The 25431-nt window shown below is 53.9% G+C and overlaps 5 protein-coding genes across 5 annotated transcripts; 2 read left to right on the top strand and 3 right to left on the bottom strand.

Annotated features, from left to right (window-relative positions):
- On the bottom strand, positions 1-3082 carry BDP81DRAFT_447328 (uncharacterized protein; the record flags this gene model as incomplete). Its single annotated transcript, XM_060592171.1, has 2 exons — positions 1-895; positions 951-3082. 2 exons carry the CDS (start codon positions 3080-3082, stop codon positions 1-3), a joined length of 3027 nt encoding a protein of 1008 aa, XP_060448295.1.
- Positions 3083-8921: 5839 nt separating this feature from the next.
- Positions 8922-10683, bottom strand: BDP81DRAFT_421659 (WD domain-containing protein). Its single transcript, XM_060589933.1, has 3 exons — positions 10428-10683; positions 10212-10377; positions 8922-10076 (listed from the first exon to the last, which is right to left on the bottom strand). The coding sequence occupies exons 1-3, from the start codon at positions 10463-10465 to the stop codon at positions 9048-9050; spliced, it is 1233 nt and encodes a 410-aa protein (XP_060448296.1). The 5' UTR covers positions 10466-10683; the 3' UTR covers positions 8922-9047.
- A 211-nt stretch (positions 10684-10894) lies between these two features.
- BDP81DRAFT_479564 (WD domain-containing protein) lies at positions 10895-14143 on the top strand. The gene is made up of 2 exons (XM_060594890.1): positions 10895-12907; positions 12990-14143. Exons 1-2 carry the CDS (start codon positions 11057-11059, stop codon positions 13674-13676), a joined length of 2538 nt encoding a protein of 845 aa, XP_060448297.1. The 5' UTR covers positions 10895-11056; the 3' UTR covers positions 13677-14143.
- Positions 14144-14314: 171 nt separating this feature from the next.
- BDP81DRAFT_181723 (uncharacterized protein) lies at positions 14315-15202 on the bottom strand. The gene has a single exon (XM_060582292.1). It carries the CDS (start codon positions 14969-14971, stop codon positions 14360-14362), a length of 612 nt encoding a protein of 203 aa, XP_060448298.1. The 5' UTR covers positions 14972-15202; the 3' UTR covers positions 14315-14359.
- A 7377-nt stretch (positions 15203-22579) lies between these two features.
- On the top strand, positions 22580-24557 carry BDP81DRAFT_313861 (HSF-type DNA-binding-domain-containing protein; the record flags this gene model as incomplete). Its single annotated transcript, XM_060583938.1, has 5 exons — positions 22580-22926; positions 22980-23078; positions 23131-23198; positions 23253-23672; positions 23728-24557. 5 exons carry the CDS (start codon positions 22580-22582, stop codon positions 24555-24557), a joined length of 1764 nt encoding a protein of 587 aa, XP_060448299.1.
- Between the last annotated feature and the right edge of the window lie 874 nt (positions 24558-25431).

The raw sequence follows: 25431 nt of genomic DNA on the forward strand, positions 1-25431 counted from the left end.
TCAAGCCAGGCCGAGAAACTTCAAAGCCTTGCGGCTGTTTCCCTTCCGGACCTGGTTCTTCTTCAGGAACATGGGCATCAAACGTCTTTCCTCGAGGTCTAGATCGCTCTCGTAGTCCATATCGACGGTCAAGATGGATGCGCCATCGCCGACGGTCTTCCTGTCGCCTCGTCGGGACTTGAATCGCCGACTCATGATTGTCTCTGCAATGGAAGAAGGTCGAGCTGAAGTCCTGATGGAGCCTGATGCCCTGTTCGTGGCCTTGCGGCCACTGGAGGATGGCGGAGACATCGGAGGGCTCATTGAAGCCTGAGAAAATGCCGAGAAGTTGCCAGATTGTCGCTTACTCTTGACACTACTCTCCTCAAGCTTCTTGCCTTCTTCAGGTAAGTAGAACTTGGAGATGTTGATCAGGATCTTCCAGATGGTGGAAACGAAAGTCGCAACTTCCGCCTCGGTTGCGGTGGATGTGAGAAGAAGGTTGGCCTTGAAAACCGCCAGTCCATCTCGCGAGGATGTCGATGCGGCAGACCTCGACCCCTTGGATTGCAGTGAGCTCGAGCTCGAGGCCAAGTCACTCACAGTAGATACCCGCCCGAAGGAGCTACCTCGAACGTGAGTGAAGGGAAGTGGTTCCTTGGCCTGAGCATCGATGACCTGGGCAACTTTCATCAAGTCGACACCGACCAACTTTTGCAAAGCGAGGATGGTAGCGAGATGATCCGGGGGGTAGTCGAGAAGCAGAAAGCGGACTTCAGAGTGCGCAGCGAAGAAAGTCTCGAGATGAGGAATGATAAGCGTCGCCAGAAGATATGAGTTGGTGAAGGGGTTGTCTTGAGTCTGGTTGGCCAGCGGCTGTGCAGTGAAGGACTGCATCGCGTTTGCGATGAGATATCTGAGAAATTCTATTAGTCAACTGACAAAAGGATCACACAGAGCAAACAACTTACCGGAAATCCAGCCTGCCAGTCCTCGAGACACCGCTCGACTTTGTGCCCAATTTCTCAAGCTGGCTAGTCACTCCAGAGACGAACGTTTTCTTGACGCCACGTTGCGCACCTATGGCAAGGATCTGGTCTATCCGGCGATTGTCTTTCCTTGGGCTTCCACCAGGCTCAACGTCCCGGAATATCGGCTTCCACAGTGCGTCCATCTCGGGGAGCAACGGGAAGTTGAATTGAGAGAAACCCCTTCCCTTGGGTGGGAAGTAGATGTTCAGCACTGATCTAAGGGAGTTCTGCATCGCTACAGCCGTCTGGCCGTGCACGGCGTTGAAGTCGTGGAACTTATCCTCCGACTCGGAAACCGTGGGCGGAGGTGTATGCGCAGGTGTTGGCAGAGCTGATCTTATCATAGTCCGGGTGATAGGCTGGACTGACTTCGCGGTGTAAGTGGGACACTGGTAGGAGAAGGGGTCGTACTCTTCTGTGCTGACCTTCGTCGTGGACGTGAACTGGGTGACTTCAGGCTCAGCCGGTTGCCATGTTGGAGTCTGCGGAGCCGATCTGTCGCCATCGGCGGTAGATGTGCCGGAAGAGGCGGAAGAAGGCAGTACAACTGGATAAACACCTTCTCTGAATGCCTTGATCATGTATTCAAGGATTGGGTCTGGGCTGTCGTCTTTGAAGTGAATAACAAGATCCTCATAGAATGGTAACACGGGACGGAATGGCGTCTCATGCAGTTCGACATCTTCGGCGTCGGTTCCTCTGTCGACATACTTCGACCTGGACTTTGCATGCTTGCGTTTGCGGAGTCTCTTCTCGGAAGGTGGAGGGGGAGGCAATGCCTTGTTTACTCCCTTCGTTGGTCGGGCTGCTTTGACGTAGATTGTCTTTGGGCCTTCAATACGCTTGGCGCTGCTTTCGCGTTTCTCGGCGTCTTCAATGAGTTCCACTACCGACACAGGACGGCCCTCAGCAACCTTTTCTGCGGCAGTCTTTTCAGCGGAAAGTCTCAGACTCTCAGCGAAAGTCTTCTCCAGGGACGATTTCTCAGCAGGAGTCTGCTCCTTAGGCTTGAGCCGCATGAGTGTGTCCCTATAGCGTGAGTTGCTCCGGTGCAGATGGCTGATCGACTGAGATCGCTTCAAAGTCCTGGAAGAGGCGGATGATTTCATACGAACGAGTGATGCTTGTTCAATGTATATCGGCTCTGTCGATCGGATGCTGAAGACGTCGGATCTGGGAGATGCCACGTCGAGGAGACCAGGAGCGTTAGGTGAAGAGGACGAGAATACATCATCACGCTCATATGCCTCGCCAACACAGCTTGGAGACCGAGGTGGAGCGGGTACAATGGGTTTGCCGTCACCATCGAAGCCTTCGCCGGAGACTCTCTCGAGCTCGTCAAAATTCGTGATGGCGAGTATGGGTGTCGGGCCATGGTGCTGAGCCGCAGCTTCGGCTTGTCTCTCCTCCTTGATATGTTCTTCACTGAACTGACCACCGAAGACGTAAAACGATGCCATATCACCAAAGGTATCGGCGAAGCTGTACATGGGTAGACTCATGCTTCTCGGGCGCGGACGCCCAGTAGGAGCGGTGAGATCGATGTCGCTGGAAGGCTGTAAGTTTGCAGTTTCCCGGTCGAGAGCATCGGCAGCGCGCATAGCTCTGGTGATGGGGTCCTCGCTTATTTCCTCTGAGGTATCAAGGAATGAGCCGCTTGAGTTGGCGGAATTGTCGAGACCGGCGACTCCACCCTTGACAAGGTCGTTGAAGATGGCTTCGGCTTTGGTGATATCCCCCTCTGTCACGTTCCGAGAGATGGCTCTGATGCAGACAGTCTGCGCACTGGGCGTACCTCCATTCATGAAGACCAGCCTCTTCCGCTTGGGAGTCGAATCCTTCAAGAAAGCCAGAGCTGTGTCTCTTCTCTTGGCGACAGCATTGTGAACTCGCCTGACAAACTTGCGCGCTTCAAAGGGCTCATCGGGGCTCTCAGGCTCGAGAAATTCCTTGACGCTGGGTAGAATAGCAATTTGCGATGATGTAGGTAGGAGGCGGAGCTGTGTCGAGACGAGGTCGTGAGGGCCCTCGAAGGCGACGAGGCCGCCATGGTATTCGGCAGGCTCGGCCATTGAGGCGTGAAAGCAGCGAGCGGATGAAGTGATTATGGATTATGTGGTAGTCGCGGTGGAGAAGTGAGATGGAGCGTCCAAGGGGCGTAGTTGAGTGTACTTCGATCGTCGAGAAGGTCTTGTTAGTGAAGTGAAGAAAAAGTCGATAAAAGGCGGAAGGTGTGAATCAGTGCAACCAGTTGCAGATTCTTCCACGTTGGCCAGCTTCGTCCAAGTCAACAGCAACAGCAGTGACCAGCCGAAAGAGAGAAGAGAAACTTGAATGCGAATAATGGAGAAACTCAACGGCCATCGGGCGGGAAAAGTATGAAGAGAACCCTAGGTCTGGAGGGAATAAAGACGTGTAATGGAGTAGGCGGAGACGTAAGCGCGGACGCCGGCACAAGGGCCAAAAAAGGTGGCTTGGGTCTACCGAGTCGATGTTCCTGATTTAGGGAGACACAAGAGAAAGTAGACAAATAGTTCGCGTTTCCAAGCTACGCCCCAAGCCGCTAGTCCGGTTGGTAACGACGAAGTGGCTTCCCGGTGAGAGAAAGGGGATGCGATGTGGAAAGAGTGACCGGATGTCTGGGTCGGGATGGTGCGGTAAGCTTGAGGCCTTGTTGAGGTTGCCTATTTGGAAAGATGCGTCGTCTTGTCCGAACGAACCAACCAACCTGAGGCCATCCACCTCATCCGGGCATCTTATGATCAACTTCCAGTCGTAGCGCAATCCAATGGTGTGCTGCCAGTGTTGATTACCTCCTTACCTTTACCTGAGGAAGGACTGGGGCAACGGAAGGCGACAGACGGCAAGAAGCAGGAGGTCGCGCCTGCCTCAGTCAATGGAAGCCTCTCTTCAGGGTGCCTGCCTAAGTACCTTGCCTCAATTGGGCTTACATAAGGTAGCGAATGGGCAGTTGATTCGATAAGGTGCTTAAGGTAAGGTATGGCAGGTAGAGGAAAAGGCGCTTCTGGCTTGGGCGGAATACGGAGATGTAGGTAGTATGTTGTCGAATGATTCCTCAGATCCAATGCAGGCGAGTCTCGTGACGCTGGAACGCTGGATGCAGAAGCCGAGGCGCACCAAGAAATGAAATTGAAAAGTTGAACACGAAACGGCGCGTCTGCTCTCAGTGTGGGATATCGCACTTGGTCTGACCTTGCCCTTTGCCAACGCCCACTAACGAGCTAGCTAGACTGTGTGCGTCCCTTAGTAAGACGGTAGCGTTCAAAGACACTTCAGGTCAAGATGGCTGACTGGTGCCAGGTCTGGGGCGTTTAGACGAAAGGTTTACGCTACTACTACTACGTCGACACTGGAGACTGGCAGAGTTGGAGGCTTGGAGCAAGCTCCTCGGCGCCTTCTCCCCTGGTCGTTACTTATGGCTTGAGACTAGCACCCAAACCGATAATCCGATTTGACCGCAGCGTGTCGCAGGAGCCAGTCCGTCGGCGTGTCCAGCATCGGGAAACAATGGCAGACTGGTTTGGCAGTTGTGCAAGCCGCCGTCACTTGCATCATTGATCGGCTAAGCCATGTAGCCGTTTGACGAACCCATCATGGTAGGTGGTCTCGTATCGACAGTATCAGTATCGGACGTTGCAACTGCGGGCTGCTAGCACGACAAACGAAACAAGCGAAGCGAATGTAACACAGAGTCTGCGAGGACTCCGGGCTGACAGCTTTCTAGGTTCATTGCGGGTAAGGTCGCGACGAGTCTGCGTCGGACAAACAGAGTTGGCCAAACAGAAGCCTCTGTTCATCCAGGGCGAACGGACTGACCTAGGTGAGTGCGAGCCAAGGGTTGTATTCATATCCGGAGTATAGTTACCTCATAAGACAGTGGCATGGGGGAAGCATGCTGGTCCGAAGGGACCGGCAAAGTTCCCCATTGAATGCCGTCCCATAGTGTCCGCAAGGTAAGATATGACCCATGCTCTCTCTCTTGCAAGATCACAGGGCAGCCCGTGCAAGAGAGAAACCAGAGGGAAGATCGGGAAGTTGGATGGATGGCTTAGGAGGCTGGAACAAGGGACGCCTGGATGCGGCACTTTGCGATGATGGATGGCGTTCCTTCAGGTCTGGCCACTCAGCTGACGGGTGAAGTGGGAAGTGGGTCCCCGAGGCGGCGGCTGGCGGGGGTTGTTCAGGGTTCAGGGTTTACGTCAGGCGGGCAAAGCGTGGGTGAAGCAGGGGCGAAGGGCAGGGGTGAGTGTACTCGACATGAGCCTTGCCTATCTGGGCGATCGACGACAGGCCTCCTTTTAGTCGGGGAAAAAGGGCCAATCGGCAAGGCATGATCTGCTCTCGCTGTTTGCTCGCAGCTTCGTTTCCTGGCAGTTCCTGCTTATTCCCACGCAGCTTACCTTCATTTCTCACCCAAGATTCCAAGGAAAGAGGGACCTGACGCTTTTGTTTGCCCTTCCGCCCCCTGCGTCCTGCCTTTGCACGACATACACGTGTCTGCAGGGAAATTATGTTCATGCGTGTCAAGGGCTGTAGCCTGTTCGTCCGGAAAGGTTCCTCCACTTCCTTGAATACATCATCTTCATCTCACCTCTACTTAGGTATCATACGGGGCCTGGCCAGCTTATCACGAGACATGGACCTTCGCAAACGGCCGCTCTTCGAATATCGTCCATTACTAGGTTACCTAAAGAAACTGGGCAAATCTCTGACTATCGATATCACAAACCTCGAACAGAGTTTCACATTGGAACCCCCTTTGTGTGTCGCAGAACCGAGGCATTCACGGTCAGATCCCCGACTCGCGCCACCAATCCAACTCTATATCGCATAGTTGCTCCCTGGCCAGAACTCTGTGCCATACTACGCGCTCCTTTTCACTCGCCATCTCCATACGCCGTCGCAGTCTACCCGAGTTCTCGCTCTTTTACGAGCAACTAGGTTGGCCAACGGTGTGACGGACACGCGTGCAATCCACAATACGAACACTTGCTATAGGCATCAGAGAAACAGCTTCGTACGGCGCCATCAGTAATTACTTTGGCATGGCTGGATGAATAGGACGAATCTGAGGAGACAAGTACGCGGAAGCAGGCACTCCACAACACCAGACTCGATACAAACTTCGTATGGGTTCGCCACTCTGCTTGCAAAAAGTTCACCTCGATTCCTTTACCAAACTTGATGAACCGTGGTCCCAGCATCTTGTCCGCGAAGGATGGAAATGCAACGGGTATTATTAGACTTTATGTTCCGGCAAAGAACTATTGGCTGTTTAGGCCTTGCTCTTCCTTGGGCGCCAGCAAGATGCCTGCATAGGCGTCAATATGGCGAACCTGTCGTCCTTCAGACTTATTATAGTGTTCCCATTCCCGAATCTGCACGCCCAGCATGAACCCCACAGAGACAGGTACGACAGAAACCTGAGCCCGGACGCTGTCCGACGTTGTATGACACGACCAGCAGGACAGCTCTTGATATCCTCATACAGTAGTGTATCAAGCTGCCTTGCTATTCTGGAGAGCAGCCTACTCCATTAACCAGGCACAATTGTAGGACCTTAACCATTTAGACCTTGTATTCGTACTACTACTGACTGCCTGCGGCTGTCCCACACAAATTACTTTTTCGTGGGCAAATTCAAGAGGGATCTGCCAGACTTGATTAGCGCCGCTCCATATCCCAGCTGGGCAGCAGATCGATCTTCGATAATCCACAACGCGGCGCCTCTGGGGCCTGTCCCGTGTTCTCGGATCGCCAGGCAGTACGTTGCTCTAAAAGGCTGATCCAGCCAGGCTTTGAGCGTTCCCCACCACCATCTCATCGTCGTCGTCCTTTGAGTCAGTTCCTGCAGCAACGGGACGACTCTCCAGAGGGAGCGGTGAAGGGTTGAAACAGGCTAAATGCGGCCTTTGTTGTACGGCAGAGAATCTGAATCGTCGAGACGGCGGCCACTGATCACAACGTTGCCTCGATTGGGACTACGCCAACTGCCCTAGGCTTTTTGATATTCCCCACCGCGTTTTCATACGCTGTTGTCTCCATCACCTGCATCACTTGGTCTTTGTGTACCGCTGTTTCTGCATGACAATTGTCCGGCGGCTCACAGACTGCGCTACACACGTACACACGTACATACGTACAGTACACACTTACGATGAATTCGAACGCGTCACGAAACCCATGGTGGCACCCGCGATATAGACCACTTCTAAATAGACGAGTCGTAGACCTTGGGAAGAAATCAATGCGTTTTCACTCCGTGTCAACGTACTGGCTGGGTCACATCAAGCCGTGGCCACGGAGCGGCTAAAGTCTCTCATCTATAGCCGCACTTGGGGAAACCTAGGTGCCTAGATCCCTGATCTGCCCGTGCGGTTTGATGGGAAATGTGGAAAACGAAGGAAGTAATCTCTTTTCGACGTCTGTGTTTCGTCTTTTGGCGACACCGAGACCTTTTCATGGCAGTCTGTTGGTCGACCTAAAGACGTCTTTACATGCTGTCAAAAGCTTCAAAGTTCAAGACTCCCGCGGCTCTTCTGGTCGCACAAGCCTTCCCGCCGGCAGTTTTACCCCCTAATCCGTACGTTGATCGCGGCCGGCTCCAAGAAAAGCCCATAGCTCCCCATTCTTATCCAGGATTCCCTGGGACGGACAACTCAGCTCAAGCTTGGCTGCATCGTGATTCTGGCCCATCGCCACTTTTTATATTGCGATAGGCCAGGGTAGCAGCCAGGCGTCGCCGTGTTTCGGGAAACCTCGCATGCTCGTACGGGCTGGCAAGCTATTGAAGCCACTAACTTCTCTTAGCTATTTAGGCAGATGTGCTTGAATACGATGCAGCCTCTTGTCCAGCCACGGGCTTTTGAGTGGCACTTGCTGGCGTGAGTCTTTGATCAACCAACACTGTGGACGACCTAGTACGGTGGACATGGTTCTGAAGATTGATCCGGATGACCGGGCCGCCAAATAAGTGCCGAGCACGGAGACAGCTCCCGCATTTTGGGAATACGGATGAAAAGATATGCGGAATTCGAGACGGCGTTTGAAAGATTGCTAGTATGAGGCAAAGGGACATGGGTGCGCCAGACCACGGTGGCCATCGTCACATATCATGGCAGCTCCCATAGAGCAACACGCGGAGACCATTCGAACGAATCTTCTAGTCAGATTTCTCTCGAAATCGGCTACATCCTAGCGGACAAGATACGCCACGGATCGACGGGCTGCATGGAATGTTGCAGATGTCGACATACACCGCATCTCCCGTTGAATAGAACATCGACATCACTTCGAGAAGGACGTTGATTCCATGTCCTTGGCACTCTCAAGTAAACACCAGAGACCCATGTAAGATTCTGTCAGTTTGTCGCGTCATTCCAACCGTTTCTTTGTGTACATACAGCTTTGTGAATGTGATGCCGCCAACGTGGCCCTTCTGATGAGAGACTCCCTAATAATAGTCACTACCTCGGGCAGGCCGAGACACTCATAGCATTGAGGCAGTATCGGTGAGGCGGGGGCGACGAGCAAACGCGCGCGGTGTTATCCTCTCTTCGGAAAGAACGTCTTTGACCGGGAAAAGTAATGGGCCAAGTAAACGATTCAGCGAGATTCTCACATGGCATAAAACATGAGTGAAAGCCAGGGTACACCATTTTACTGCCTCGCCATCTGGCAATAGTGGGATTAGAGATAAGATCTTGAAGGCGAAGTAACCGAGGACCATCCGCAAACCCATTGGGTGGTATTTTCGGGTTCGAAAGAGTGCCACTTAAACATCTCAGGCTCTTTCAACATTCGATAGGGAGACTACCTTTAGATATTTCGCAAGTCCTCATCTGTGCGCCTTCTCAAGAGCTCTCGGCATCTAAGAGATGATTGCATCACATTGGCAAGACCACACTTGAGAAGGTTATAAGACGTTGCTTCACAACAATGATTTGAAAATGAAGTGGCAATAGAATGCGAAGCAAGCTGCAACACCATTTCGATTCATTGATTAGACTGTACTTCCTAATCGTCCTCCATCAGCGCAGCCAACTCGGCTTCCTCCTCAGCCGTCATCAAAGGCTCCTTATCATCCTCTTTCTTCTTCTCCCCCTCAACCTCCTGACCATCAACGACCTCAGACGCAACCCGGATCTCCTCAACCGCCGCATCCAACCCCTTGCGATCAAGAGGCCACGTCCGCAACGTACAGTCGATACCGACACTGCACAGCACATCTGAGGAGGACCGCCCCGCCGAATCCCGAAGGACGACAAAGTCAGTGATCTCGTCAAAGTGCGCGTCGAGAAGGGCGTACAGCTTGCCCGACGTCCGGTCCCAGACCTTGATCTGCTGGCTGATGCCACCAGTGACGACCCAGTCGCCCGTCAGCGCGACGGCGCGTACAAAGTCGCCGTGCTCAAAGGCGTCTTCCGAGGTGAAGGCCTTTTCACGGAGGAGGCATTTGGCCGTGCCGTCGGCGCTCGCGGTCCAGAGGTCGACTTCGTCGCCGGTGATGTCGAAGAGGACCTTGTACACGCTCGTCTCGTGCTCTTGGATCGTGAGCTTCTCTTCGCCCGCGGCGGCGGCGGCGGCTTTCTCTCCAGCAGGCTGGTCAAAGGGGAGCTGCGCGTACGAGTCGAGGGAGATCCTCCACCGGCGAATGTGCGGATCGCTGCTGGCGCTGACAAGGACGATCTCGTCGGCGGTGCTGAGGATGGGGTCGATGGCGAGGGACTGCAGCGACATCATGGTCGTGGCCGGGTCCTGGAGGACGTGCAGCTTGCGGCCGGCGTCGGCGTCCCAGACAATGATCTTCTTGTCGGCGCCGCCGCTGATGAGGATGGTCTTGTCGCCGAGGCGGCCGCAGACGAGGGCCTTGACAAAGTCGGAGTGGCCGTCGAATTTGCGGCCTGGGCGGCGCGTCGCGACGTCCCAGGACCAGATTGCCTTGTCCCAGCTCCCTGCGAAGAGGGTGTTGTTGGAGGGGCCGCCTGTTGCGAGACATGTTACTGGGACGGAGGGGCCGGTGTACTTTGCTGTGGTGGTTCGAGTCTGTGATGTGGTGAGCCCCTGATTTTGAATAGACGCTCCGTTCACTCTGGAACTCTAGCACTTTGGCGGGATGGATTTGGGGAGGATGTAGATGAGAGACGCAGGAGTCCTACTGAGTATATGAGAGAAGCTTACCTCAATGTTCACCTTAGATACCCTCCCGCCAGACTCTGCAACGAACACGGAGTTATTGGACTTGGTATCCTTGATGACAGCCAAAAGCTTGGAGGGCATGCGCAGAGGGTTGCCAAAGGTGTTTCCCTCCTTCTTGGCACGCTGCTGGCGCTTTTGTTGCTGAGTGCTATACAATTATCAGCCGTGATCTTGGTAGTCGTTTGGATGTACACTCACTCTGTCTCAAAGAAGTTCTCTTGGTTGGTTGACTCCATTTTGAGGGGTATATCTCACGATCGCTGCTTGAACTGTGTCTTTTAATAATTGCAGCAACAAATGCCTACAAGCAGCTCGAGCTCGTGTGGAAAGGACGATTGAATTAACTCAAAGACAAGCAAATGAACTTGGGGAATTGTGACGCCTAATCTAGGCAGTTCCTCAGGTCGCCCACTTTCACTCACAAGCTGTATTTCTCATCAATTCTGATGCCTGCGATGCATTTCTGTGAGTGCAGTGACAGCTCCCACAGCTGGTGCCAGTTGGTCATAGCAGACGATTTCAAGACAGAAGAAGTACGTACCTGGCGGGGTTCCTTCAACGACCCCTGTCTGTCCCGCGCCTGTCAAAAAGTTGCTTTAATTGAATTCGCGACGCGTCTAAACGCGTCCCTCTCAGAGTGCCTCCGTCCCACCATCACCACATCCATCCTCTCGAATACGCATCTCCAACCACACGAACCCAATTGACGATACCACGACTCCTCGATCAGCCAGCTGCGCTCTCGCTCGCCAATACCTTCTACACAGAAAAAGTCCCAAGATACCCATGAACAAGAACTAGACTACATCTCAAACACCAACCCCAAAATGGCCTCCTCCCTCGCCCCGAAACCGCGGCCGAGGCCGGCGCACACAACAGGAACAACCCGTCTCGCCTACACTCCCTCAGGCGCACGCCTCGTCACCGTCGGCTCCAACAACACGATCCGCCTCTACCGCACCCATCACGACGGCGAGCCCTTCAACATCGACGACTGCCCCGAGCAAAACTGTGCCGTCGCCGCCTCGGACTCCTTTTTCGTCGTTGGCTCAGAGGACGGCACCGTCAGCGTCTACTCGGTCGAGGACACTACTTTCGAACGCTTCCTTACCCGCACTTCTCTACCAGTCCGAGACGTCGCCCTATCCCCCGACGCAAAGTGGTGTGCCGTCGCCAGCGACGAGCTCACAGTCAAGGTCGTCGATACCCAGGATAACTCCCGGATCCGCGTTCTGAAGGACCACGGGCGCCCGACGAAGCATCTCGCCTTTGATACCAAGGGCGGACTCTTGGCGCTGGCATGTACGGATGGAGTCATCTACGTCTACTCTATGACGGCAGAGACGCCGGAGCTGATCCGCAAGGTGGACGGCATCATTGGACCTCTCGACCCCGAATCTGAGAACTCGGCCAAGATCGTATGGCACCCCGATGGGCGGGCATTTGCAGTGCCTACCCCCATGCACGATGTCCAGGTTGTGTCCAAGAACGACTGGGAGAAGCAGCGGACGTTTGCCAACGGGCACTTGGGTGATGTCACCGCGGTGGCGTGGTCGCCCAACGGTGCGATGCTGGCGACGGCGGGCAAGGACGGAAAGCTCTTGATCTGGGAGACAAAGACACAGAGCGTGATTCAAAAGTTTGACTACAGCAACGTCATTGACATAACATGGCATCCTAAGGATAATCTGCTGTCGTTCACGACATCCGACGGCGAGGTCTACATCTACCCCAACTTCATCACGGAGCAATTCTCTAGCTTCCTACAGCTGCCTCGCCAGCCCGCACCCTTTATCCACGATCCCCTCTCCGAGATCTCCAACAACGCCAGGAGACCAGATGCCAACGGCAAGGCTGCGATCCCCAGCCGGCCTCGCCGCGATTCCCTGGGCAGTCTAGACTCCTTCCTCAACGGCGAAGACGGCTACGATGATGGAGACGGCTTTGTTGTTGATGATGACGGCGCCGGCTACTCGACTGGGCAAAAGAGGCCTCTCGAGGGCGGCGTCGACGACGGCGACCGCGCGAGCAAGCGCCGCCAGCTCGCGCTCAACTTCCATGAGGCCTTCCAACCTGGATCGACCCCCTGGCGCGGAAACCGCAAGTACCTGTGCCTCAACATGATCGGCGTCATCTGGACAGTCGACCAAGACGGCCACAACACTGTGACGGTAGAGTTCTACGATCACGAGTTCCACCGCGACTTCCACTTCACAGACACGTTCCTCTACGACAAGGCCTGCTTGACGGAGCATGGCGCCTTGTTCTCATGTCCGCCACAAGAAAACACGCCCGCCACCATCTTCTACCGTCCGCACGAAACGTGGACGCAGCGGACAGACTGGCGGACAGAGCTGCCCAAGGGCGAGGCTGTAGTTGCCATGTCGTTGAGCGAGTCCTTCATCACAGTTACCACGACCGCCAACTACGTACGCATCTTCACCCTCTTTGGGGTGCCGTACCGGGTCTACCGGCCCAAGAGCACACCCATGGTCACCTGCGCCAGCTGGCGTGACTATGTCATCACGATGGGCAACGGAGCCGTCGGCGCAGACGGCAACGCCCGTCTCCTGTACACGATTGAGAACATCAAGCGGGACGAGATCTGTCAAAACGAAGACACCGTCGCACTACCCGATGGCGCGACGTTGCAGAGCGTCTTCTTCTCAGATGTCGGCGTAAGTTTACACACCCCTCCTCCCCTTTTGTTTCGGACATAAGAGATGCAGTTTCGCTGACAGGCAGGGCACACCGACTCAGGATCCTTGCATTTATGACTCGACAGGCACTCTGCTCACCCTGCTTCACTGGCGGAAGCCCTCGCGCGCCTGCTGGGTGCCCCTCCTTGACACAAAGCTTCTCCCGCGTCTAGCGTCGGGAAGGAAGACGGAAACCTACTGGCCCATTGCGGTAGCCGACAAGAAGTTTCACTGCATCATCCTCAAGGGCGGGGACCAGTACCCCTATTTCCCGCGACCGCTGCTGTCCGAGTTTGACTTCTCCGTGCCCCTCACCTCCGCTCCGGCGCCGGCTTCGGACGCGGAGGGTGCGGAGGGTGAGAACGCAGACGACGAGGAAGACGAGGGCCGTCGCGAATCGCGCAAGCTGGAGCAGAAGCTGCTGATTTCCGGCATCCACTCGGCCCAGCTGCACGACCTCATTGACCACACCGACGCCACGCACTCGCAGAGGACGGGTCTTGCGCGGCTGGAGCTCGAGCTCGACAAGACGCTGCTGCAGATGCTGGCCATTGAGTGTCGCGAAGGCGAGGAGCGCGGCATGCGGGCGCTGGAGCTGGTGGGTCTGATGCGCGATCGGACGGGCCGTATGGTTGAGGCGGCGGGTAAGGTTGCGGAGCGGTACGGACGGTCGATCCTGGGCGACAAGATCCGCGAGATCGGAGAGCGGAGAGTCAGCGGGATGGATGTCGACGATGGCGACTTTTAGACTTGCCCATCCATGGCTTGGATGGTCACCTCGGGAAGGGGGCTAACCCCCGTCACTCCCCATGTCGGGAATTGGGTTTCATGGTTGTTTGGATGGGTCCTTCCCGTCAGTATAAGGAAAGGCGTTTGGATGATGATACGATAGTGACTACTTCAAGTTCTGCGTTTGTCTTTTTTTTTTTCTTCAATACGCAGACGTGAAATGAATGACTAGCTAATACAGAGGCGGTATCCGTACGGATTGAGGTTCTTTTTTTTGCTTTTGGGAGAGTCATCGTCGTCCATTTCGTGTTCCTTGTAAAATGTTTAAAATATGGAGTCGGGACAGAGAGTCATGAATAATACGAGGAATAAGCACGTCGTGTTCTCCGCAAGGAAACAACATATCACAGGGGCAAAGGGCGGAGATCTGTCCGTGTCGTCGTTTTTGTGTGTGTGTGTGTGTGTGTGTGTGTGTGTGTGTGTGTGCGTTTTTGATGAGGATGTGTCGCGGTTCATCTCCCATACGTGGAACTCTCTGCAGCACAGGCAGGAGGGCGGCACCCATGGCACCGGTCCTCGCGGCCTTTCCGAGCTGATGTTTTCCTTGTGTTAGAACATAGAGTCGACATTTGACCTTTGATCGAATTGTTTGCCCCCCCTTCCTTGGACATTAGGTTCTTCCAGAGAGTGCCCATCCAAAACTTAGAAGGTGCCCCTGGATCCCCAGTCTCGAACGGCATAATGTCGGACGTGATGGGTGCATAAGCCCAAACACTCAACCCCCCGGATCCGACACTCCTCCGTGGAAAGTAAAGCTGCAACTCCGAAGACGAAAGGGACCAAAGCGACGACTCGACCACTATACGTACCGACTGGAACAACAAGAAGAAGATGTCCACGTGTCTCTTGGTTGGTTTTGGGCTTCCGTCCTCGTGCTGTAAGCAAGGATTTCTTGCGGGACCCTGGTCGAAGTATTTGCACCACCACAACCTCAACTTCTTTTCGATTAAGTTCAAGATTGATAGATGTGTTGTCCCAAAGCCATGCCGCCTTCGTGTCATGTTTCTCTCTCGGCAGTCCAACAGAGACGCCATGGTCGTTCTCGGAAGACTTTGCCGAATCCCTAGCAGCACTCTTCGTTCCCGTGTGCGCGGGGACTGTGGAGGAGAAAAAGCGGAATGGGCGGCAAGGTGCGGCCCGGATCAGGTACACGGTGACCATAGTTGCGAGGTCGATAGTGTGTCCGTCCCATTGCCTGTTGTTTTTACATAGAGGCCTAGGTGCCATGTTTGGCCGTGAAGACGGAAAACCCATGCTACGCACCTATTGACGCGTCGCCGTTTGCTTGCATGCATGTTGTCGTGATTGCGACATGTTGCGACATGTTATCCTGTCCTATTTGCAGAACGGCCATACCGTAGTAAGACGTAGGCTACCCGCGGGATCTGTCCGGTGCAGACTAGGCAAGGGGGCGGAAGGATGAACAACCATACCCGGAATACGACATGGGGAATGCAAGAATTAGAGTTCAAGTCGAACGGGGTAGATCTCGGTCATGGGCTTCTTCTTTGGCTTCGGATGTGAGGTTCCACGGAACCAGTCACCATGCTGTGTAGAGCAGGTTCGTGGAGCTAGTCTGCTCTGGGCCTCAAAGCGGTACCCAAAGGTGCGCAGCGATTTGCTGAAGAAGAATTTCAGTAACTTGGAGATGAGACGAAAGATACACCAGGAGCTCCGGGTCGAACAATTCTCAAGGGGCATCCGGAAGCCAATTGTATGAGTCGAACTTCTAGAAGCTTGGTGATTCGCCGTGAGACGAGCGTCGACGTTACATCTTCAACGTTCTTCAGACAGAAAGAACTTGCTGCAGAGAGAGTTCGCCGGACCCGGGTCGCGTTACATCAAGAGCGGACCATGGAGATGGCCGAGGCCCTGGGTCACAGGTGGTGGTGTATTCGTAGGGAGCCAGTGCTGGTCGAGAACACTGTCGGATCGACAATGTTGAGGTGCTCGATCTAACAGTTGCCTGTAGCAGCTTCCATTCTGACATGATGAGTGCGTGGTCCAGCAGAGTGTACGGTCATCACACAAGGCTGGACGGATAGCGGTTCCGCTGAAACGTTGGGACTGCAGTTCGTTCGCTCAGGCCGCCATCCACAAACTCCTTCGTTTGGGAAGAAGTCAAAAAGCTGGCTCAGGTGGATGCAAAGAGCTCTCAGGAAGGATTAGAGACTTACCGGTAGTGTGGCAGCAGCAGTCCGTCGTCGGAATGACCTGAATATGACGCTCGCTGGAGGGCACCATCCACAGGCGCATTTGGGATTAGGAAGAGTTTGCAGATGCGGATGTCGACTTGTAACGAGGTCAACGTTTCTGCGCTGAAATCTCCCCCTAAACCTTGTTTAGCTAAGGGCACCCGAGGCTCAAAGGATGCGCCAAGACAGAGCTGAATGGCTGTGACATCTTGTTTTCAAAACAGAAGAGTATAGCAAGCTTTGAGGCGAGAGCCGGAGGAAATAGTCCCAGGCACGGTTGAAGACAGTCTCAAGCATGTGACTGTGACTGTGTCTGGTTTCGCGGGAAAAGGCAACCCAATTGTATCCAAATATCGAAATGCGTGCCATGAGGAACCTGCTTCCAGTGCTCAGTGCTGACTGAGCGACTGGGGGAGGGGTGCACCCCACTTCTCTTCAACGTTCGGAAGCACCCTTGTCCTGGCCCATTGGAATGCAATAACTAGACGATAGCTTCGCGTTTTTCGTAGGAGCTTCTTAGACGAGTCCTGTCCGTAGTGATAGTTGTGACAAGCACAAGTCGTCGTCTGGATTTGGACCAGGGCAGGGGTTGGAGGGGAAATTCAGGGCTTTTGCTCGACGCTTTGTCCCTCGGTCGAGTATGGCTGGCTGGCTGGCCCCTTGTCGGCCCGGTCCATGGTCTTCCAGCTCCCACTTTCACCTCTCGAGAAAATGTTTGGAGTAGGTAATGATCCAAAGGCGAAGGAAGGCGTGAACCGCGAGAAGAAATCGGACAGTCTGTGGAGAATTTGGCGTAAAGACGCCGATATCCTCGCGCTGACACCGGCCAGTTCGACATTGAAATTGAGGTGCCAGATGGGCTATTGAATGTTGAGTAGCTGCAGATCCTCGTTGTCGCAAAGTTCCTTAGCCTCCCGTAGGCACAACATATGGCAGGCCGCAAACTCCCTGGTTGCTTGTTAACGAAACAGCGTTTTCATGGTTGTCAGGTCCCTTTTGGTACGGCACAGGAGTCGGCACATGCCTGCTGAATCTTGATTATTCAATCTTGAATCTGCGCTTCCAGTTGCCTCCTCTGATTCATCACGGACTGCATGGATCCAACCTCTTGATTCGTTTGTTCGTGATGAAGGCTCTTGCGGCTGGTGAATGGCATCTCGTGAGCCTCCGGCCAAGAGCAATGCGATGTTTGTTTAGATCGACTTTTGTCCTATGGGTCTCTGTGCGTTCCTCCTTGACACCGAGTGATCATTGCGCGTGTACTGCATCAACGGGCCCGATTGTCAACTAGGCATCTAGGCACCGAGCCCATGGCCATTCTGCTAGGGTGGTCGGTTGAAGGCGAATGGCTTGATCGTGTCCGCCCTAGCCGTCTCGCGCGGATTATGGATATTATCGCGAAGAAGCGAAGCCGTTGAAACAGAAGCGCACCGTCTGGCCGGTTCGAATCTTCCGCAATTCCTGGACTGACTGTGGTCCTGCGTTGGCTGCCACAAGCACCGCACTACCACTAGCTCGAACCTTTGGTTAAGATGACGGCCTGCTTTGAGCGGCGCGAAAGCAACCTTCATTGGGTGAGTGGCAGAGGCCATCATCACGCCACGGTAAGACACAGGAAGCAAAAGGGCTTGCGCAAAAGCCGCTCTGAAGCACTTGCGTGCTCAATTTGATGAGGACAAGCTCTCCACATGCCACATACTGGACCGTTCGCAGTGCTACAGAGCACAGGCCCGAAGCGAAGACAGCCAGGCACAATCTCTTGGCCAGTCGGCTTCCAGGATAGTCGACAAAGCCCACGGTTGATCGAGATTCGACACCACTCTTGGGAAGCAATGCAGCTCCCGACTGGCTTGTCAGTTGTAAAAGCACCTGCTCGTGCCCGGGGGAACTAGGCCCTGGGACGGGGAGCTTGGGGACCTTCGGCTCGGTAAGAGTCCCGCCAGTTTCGCTTGTCGTCTCCCTGCCGTCGAACGGACACAGACGTGACATGTAGTCAACGAACCGGATTGTTTAGTTGGGCAACGGATAGGCTAGGCTGGTGTTGTTGAAGCAGAAAGAAAGCACAGAGCATCTCGGTAGCAGCATGATCCAGCCCGCACGGCTCGTAGGATCCTGGCGTGCCCCAATGTTTGCTTCTGCGTAGTGGTGGTGATGGCTATAGGGTGAGGTGGTGGTTGTGGTATAGGACTGAGTAGAATCTGTTCCCTCTCGTTTGGGTCAATCGAACCCTGATACTTACCTTCCAGCTGCAGCCGGTCAGAAGCTGTGGAAGGGGGTTCTGCCTCGCAGGTTTGGGCATCGCATCTCATTCTCAGCAGAAGATGGGCTTGGTTTGCTAGGATGGTGTCTTCCCCACCCACACCCCCTCCTGGTCGCGGCCGCTTCTAGGCATCTGGGAGACGGGGTTGGCTGGAAGACTATGATTGTCGCAGATGGCAATCTTGTAGCTTCCTGGACCGGGCGATTGGAGAAGAGATCTTGAGCTGCATGACTGAGACAGCGTGTCAGAGAAACGAGGAGTTGGGGATCGAATGACGGGAAAAGAAAGCAAAAACGGACTTTAGAGTGGAGAGGACAGTCTAAGGGGGCACGGGAAAACGTGAACGGACACATGATGTGCATATGCCATGGCGTATCCGAAGGCAACAGGCTGGGAAATCGACAGAAACGTTGAATCGGTTGTGCCTGCGTCCGGGCTGATTGATGCTGGAGGAGTCGATTGAGATTACAAAATTCGGTCTAGAGAACGACTAGGTAGAGGGAGGACGAAGGATGAAATTAAGATACTGTGCATACTCAACATGCATTGGAGTGGAAGGGTCGCTAAAGCTTCAGCTCCACGCCTCTTAAGATGGCATTCAGTCGAATTAGAAAGAACGGCGAAGAAGCGAAGCTGAAAAGAAAAGGGCAAGAGATGTAATGCGCAAATAGGAATCGAGGCCACATGCAACGAAGAGTTGAGCCCCGTGGTGTCTGACGGTTTGTTTAACGGGAGGTAAAAAGACACGCGGCAAGGAAAAGCAAAGCAAGTAGGAAGGTGTCTTGTGCTAACCCTTCCTCATACCTACCACCTTACTCCGAGGTGTCAAGTTGGCAAGAAGACATCTTCATCTACCTTACCTTGCACCTTACCGATACCTTCCATTATCTTCGGAACCTGACTGAGGTATCCGAGGCACTGCCTGCCTTGACTCTGCCTTGACTGGTACAGGATATGCAAATACTCTTTCCTTCTTTACATCCAAGGCTAACAGCCCGAATGTACACTTACTAGGTAAGGTAGGTGAAATGTTCAAAACTTACAAATCAGAGGGAATAAGTATAACGGAATACATTGCCTGGTGAGCGTCTCTTGGTATAATGTTCCCGAAGCAAGCACGTGTCTTGGCGATTGTAAGTCGAGAGTTGAGTTTTTGAGCTTCATGGCTTTGGAGAAGCAGACGCGCAGCTAAGGTAGGTACGCCAGGACCACCCACTTGATGCCATGACGCCGGCTCTGACCAGCGGCTGAGTAGAAGATGTGCTGCTAAAACACAGTCGAGTCGACGGTCCATCATCCGGCGGTATTAGGGTCCCTTACGGGCGGGCGCTCCATAGACCGGCCCGTGTCTTTTGTACGCCTTGAGTAGGTAGTGTACCTTTTGCTCGCTCATCGTGGCTCAAACCGTCAATCGAACTTCTTCTCCAAGGCAACTGCAACCTCATGTAGTAGTTGACCTGCAGTCATGTGGCTGTCAATGCAGAGAGTGCTGCCCAGGCCCCAGAGATGTGAAGTTCAATATGAGAAGTCGTGTGGTACCTTCTCTCTATCTGTACGCAAAGGCACTCCGTCCTCGATGGGGCACCTAGCAGGGCAGAAAACGGCAGCCAAGGGCAGATAGGCGCGGACTAGATTCAACGCAGGGTACTTGACCCGACGTCACTCGTTGCCCTATCTCTCTACCTTGTGTCCGACTGGCGTCGAAGTTTGTACGACACTATTGCGGACCCTCGGTCTCATCAGTGGTAAAAGACATTACCTGGTGTCATGTACCTCTTTGATGCTCCAGACATCGTGCGGCTGAAGCTTTTTGTGCTGCTCTAGACCCGGTGAGCATGAATAGATGACTGTAACTAACAGCATCAAGAGCTTCGCCAATGGAAAGTCCGGATTACCTGGAGGATGAAAATGGCGATTCTCTCCCTGCCTGCTAAAGTACTTCATCATGATGTTTGACGTGTTGTGAATTTGAATTGCACGATAGCAAAGACCTGGCAAAAGAAGAAGCAAACTTGGCCAAATTTGGAAAGAGTCTCGTCAGGGGTTCAGACATCAGGACTTGCATTTCATCTCATCTTGACGGGGCTTCAACGCCTCTTCGATTCAGATTCATGGCGTACATACGTAGGTACCTAGATAGACACAGACAGACGAGCCAAAATCTGACCCTGAGCGGTACAGGATCCCGGCGGGCGCTATCCATCTCAACGTGCGTTGACTTCCCACAGCAGGACTACAATACAGGTGTATTCGTCCATAGTGAGAGGCACGGGACGATACATGCAGGAGAAGAAGCCTTTTGAGACTTTGAGTAACTGGCTGGCAGCTCATCCATCGGCCTTAACCTTGTTCCTTTGACACTGTTCTGGAGAATGCCACTAGAGACCCCAGCATCTACACCCACATCCAATTCCCTATAGGAGGGGGTGCGCCTTGAGATCCCAGCGAGGAGAAGACGACCCCCCCCCCCCCCCCCCTTCCAGCCGTGTCCACCCACCCATTGGTTTGAATGTGACCTTTTCCTGCTTTCCCACCTGTCCATTCCCATTTTCAGCTGGCGGGGACCGGACCCCCCTTCCCCCTTCTCTCCTGAGCTTCCACGGTATCTTCCATTCCACATCTTCTGTCCTGCCGTGCCACCTGCCCTGTTGTGTGCAGCAGTGTAAGGTACGTATGTGTATGTGTGTGTGAGCGAGATGAGGGAGATAGGCAAAGATAGCGCGTGTATACCTATGTACGAATATGTCCCGTGTGTTTGTGTGTGAATGAGAGAGTGAGAGAGAGTGAGATATCTCATGTCTGTGGTGAGGTACCTATTGTACGTACCTTACCTGGGGTGGTTGAGTGAGTGATTGAGGTGGGAAAGAAGAACTCGGTGACCGAGCAGGAGCTCCCGTCGTCTCCTTGGTACCTTCCATAGATAGGTACGGATACTTCGTACCCCTAAAATTCGCTGCTGCTGCTGCAAGGTAAAGTGACCTGGGACCCGCCCCATGCAAGGCCGTCCATCTCACACGCCCGCGGATGGCCCCCCACCCCCTCCTCCAGCCCAATCAGCAAGCTTCCATCAACAACGACACTTTCCCCGACCTGAACATTCTGAACATCCTCACTTGGTGCTCATGGTGGGACGGGCGCCACACCTCCCTCCTTCTCTCTCCCACTTTCGGCCATTGACATTGGATAAGATCCCTTTTTTTTTATTTCTATTATTTTTGCCTTCTCCTTTTTTTTCCTCATCACTGTTACTGTGCTTGGGCTCAGCAATCAGAGCTGTACATGAACCACTCGACGCTCGCACTCCTCCTCCCACACATGCTCATTCGGCTAAGGTACTGTCCTTGCTCCCTCTCTTGTTCCTTCAACCTTGACCCAAACACACGACGAAAGGTAAGGTACCTCAAAGCATTGGGTTTACCGACTGACTGACACATCGACGCCGCAATTAGACCGGTCCACTCAGAAGCTGACTGCTGGATCACAGTCTAGAGTACACGCTACCTTACACCATCCCGCAATTCTTGTGGCACTTGCTCTCCTTAATCAGGCCTTCTTTCTTCCTGTGTTCTCGCAGATCCAACCGACTATCGATCTAGTCGAGCCACTTTAAACCTTCGCCAGCAGCAGCACAAGCAGCACCACAACCACAACCACCCACCCCCAGTCCCCCGTCCTTGTCCCTCATTCGTCGTCATATTTCCGGCGGCCCTGGCCTTCGGCAACCCTTCTCCTTCTCTTCGAACTCTAGAACCTCGACACTTCCACCTCTCTTGCATCCCGCATCCCTATTTCGCTGAGAGTACCGCTACCCATCTGGACGAGGAGAACACCCCCGAACCTTTATCTTCAACTCTGCCAATCTGGACGCATTCCAGCAGATCCATCCGTTTGGCAATCCCCCGACGTTGGAAGCCTGCCGGCACCTGGAACAAAGACCTGCTGTCTACCTTCTTACCTGGCAGATCCGAACCACGGCTGGACAATCCAATCTCCAACCCGCTCACCCACTCGCGCTCGCCTGTTTCAACCAACGTCGCTGTCGTTTCCCGCCAATCCAATACAAAGGGGAACCTTTTCTGCGAAGCTGCCTACGTGCTTGAGAGCACCACTCAACACCAGAATCAATCAGAATAGCCACCCGACCCCATACCTCCCGCGATAGACCTATCCCATTGTCTTTCTCTGCGCGCATCGCTGCAGAACCCGCCCGCATCGCCTTTACCGTTCTGCGAAGCCATGAGGTGAGACAAGCCCCTCAACCATCTTCTCAAACCCACCGCGGCCGCCCTCGATACCGCTCCAACTCTTTCTCCTGTCTTCCCTGCCATTCCCAAACCCGCATTCTCTTCGCAATTCATTGCGCCCGTGTCTCTAGAGCTAACCGGATCCTTGCGTCTTGCAGAGGGGATGGCCACAGTGACTGAGAGTCCGCAGAGAGCTCCTCTGCCTGCTAACGGTCATGCCGATCTGATTCCGAATCGCATTGTACCTATCCCAACCCCGACCCCGACCATCCAAATGTCTGCTCCATCTCCCGGTGAGCCTATGGAGATCACCTCCTCCAACAACGCCAGCACTACCTCTCCTTCGAGCAAGAACAACGACACAGACGCCAACGGCGCATCCAAGCACACGTCGCCTACAGACCAATCCGCGCATAACTCGATCGCCATGCCCGCCGCGCCCGCAGCTGCGGCTGCGGCTGTGCACCAGCCAAAGATTGTACAGACAGCTTTCATACACAAGTTGTACAGGTGAGCAGGAACCTAGAACGTTGCTTAGTAGAAACATAGCTAACGCTGTTCAGTATGCTGGAGGACCCCAGCATACAGCACTTGATATCATGGTCAGCGAGTGCTGAGAGCTTCGTTATGTCACCGTCCGCGGATTTTTCCAAGGTCCTCGCGTAGGTTGGACACGCTATCGAATACATCCTTCACCTACTCACCGTCGACTAGTCAATATTTCAAACACACCAACATATCCTCCTTTGTCAGACAATTGAACATGTACGGGTTCCACAAAGGTTCGATAGCACCTCCTCTAGCCACATAATGTCATATGCTAATCGAGGCAACAGTAAGCGACGTTTTCCACACTACAAATCCCGAGACCGCTTTGTGGGAATTTAAACATGGAAACGGCAACTTCAAGCGAGGCGATCTGGTTGGACTCCGTGAAATCAAGCGGCGAGCTTCACGTCATGCTCTTGTCCACCGGGAATATCCCAACTCAAAGCCGAGCCCTTCACAGCCCGGAACACCTGCGGAACCGATGCCTCCACCAAGCGATGGCTCCGAAATGCGTATGCCTGGACTCGAGCATACGCTGTACGACCTCAGCATGCGACTGCAGAGAAGTGAAGAGAATGCCCATTACATGCACATCAAGCAGCAAGCGGTGATGGAGACAATGTCGCGACTGCTCCAGTTCAACCAAGAGTTATCGAGAACGGTCCTCAGTCTCGTCCCTAGTCCCGACAACCCAGTGCACCGGGACGGTGAGTTGTGTCTCTTGCGATCCACGTAGCTTGTAACTAACACCACACGAACTAGTTCTGAATTTGCAATCGGAAATGGCAAGACAGGCCGACATGCTCCGAACTATTGATGATCCCCAGGAGTCGCCGTTCGCAAGCAGTCGAGCGTACTTCACCAACGTGGAGAATGCACCAGTTTCGCCGCGGCAGTTACCCCAAGATGACCCGAGACGAAATGCAAATCTTGCTGTTCCCCAGCCCAGAGGGCAGAACTTCTACCGTCCTCCTGTGCCTTCAAATCTTTCGATCAGCACGCGAAGGCCCTATGGCTCTATTGGTGGTGGATCAGTTGGCGGTGGTTCAGTGCCACAGGCCTCATCTCCCTTGCGGGGGGCGCCGCCTCCGCCCCCTCCGGGGCCGCATCCCTTGGCCCAGGTTGAGGCGCCTCCTGGAAGTCTGGCAAGACGTCACACTTCGGCTGATATACGTGCACACGGGTGGCAGCCCAGTGCTCCGCCGCCGTTTGCTTCAGGACCTCCATCAGGACCGCCTTCCGGTCCCTGGCCATCTTCGCCCAGTCGACTCGCCCCCGAGGACCAGCGTCTTAGGGAGTCGCTGTCCACCTACTCGCTGCAAAACGCGACCCAAGTACGACCTCTATCGCGACCGACCACACCTCCTGGCGCGCCCTTCTCGAATGGCGGCGGAGGGGATACCTTTGGCAACTGGTCGTGGAACTCGGCCAACCGGGACAACAAGAATTTGGCCATTAGGGATCACTCAGGACCACCTACGCGCCGCGGAAGTATGGCGCATATCCTCAACCCGACCGACACGGCTGAGCGGGACGACGAGGACGAAGATCCCCGAGGCGACGATGATCGGAAGCGCAAGCGTATGCAGTGAGCAAAGCAACTGCCTCCTTCGGTGTCGTCCGTCGGATCTTTATGCATGGCACACCCCTCGGACGCGTGCCCGTACATTTCTATATCAGATAGACACAACTATCCGATGATTTCCTGGAAATATTCCTTTCATTGTATAGACGAAAGGGGGATCATACTCGGGTCAGTACACGATTTGCACAGATGCATATCTACAACCAAAATTTCAGGATCGAGACCCGAAACACACACGATGCCAACGGCCACTACGTAATACGATTGACCTACGGTCAACCTCGACTTCCAACCGGGTTTCTGAATCTTTCACATCGTCAAAAAGTTCAACATTTATATCAATCATGTGTTATTCACTGCATCACGGCCGAGTTGCGTGAAGCAAAAACATATCATAAACCAGCACCCCTAGTAATTCAGCGTCACAATGGCGTCTCATCAAGCAGAACAAGTGCGGATCCCACATCTCATTTCACATTATTCACTCTCGGATGGAGGCTGTGTGTTTGCAGTCGGAGCTCAGGAGACGGGATACCCAAGGGACGTTAGGCGGCAAGGTTTGTTAAGATTCGTCCAAAACTGTCCATATCGGGGTGTATTTGGCGACAGCTGCATTTGGGATGCGGGAGGAATGGGAAATCATTCAGAAAAACATGTTCACACCTAAATATTGAGGCATTTGGTCAGAAGCAGCAGCTATGTGTGGCTTGTAAATGGCCTGATGGCACATGCTCAATAAGCCTTGGCTAGATCTAATGCGAAGATGCAATGACCAATATTGTGACTACCAGCCAATCCGCGGCAGTTGTGTGATTCGACGGTTTCCGAGACTTGTCGCTGATGCCTGCCGCACATGCAGTTCCCAGATGGTCTCAAGGGAT

This window comes from Colletotrichum phormii, assembly GCF_030913505.1.
Source record: "Colletotrichum phormii strain CBS 102054 chromosome Unknown BDP81scaffold_5, whole genome shotgun sequence".
In the NCBI taxonomy this organism is placed as follows: Eukaryota; Fungi; Ascomycota; class Sordariomycetes; order Glomerellales; family Glomerellaceae; genus Colletotrichum; species Colletotrichum phormii.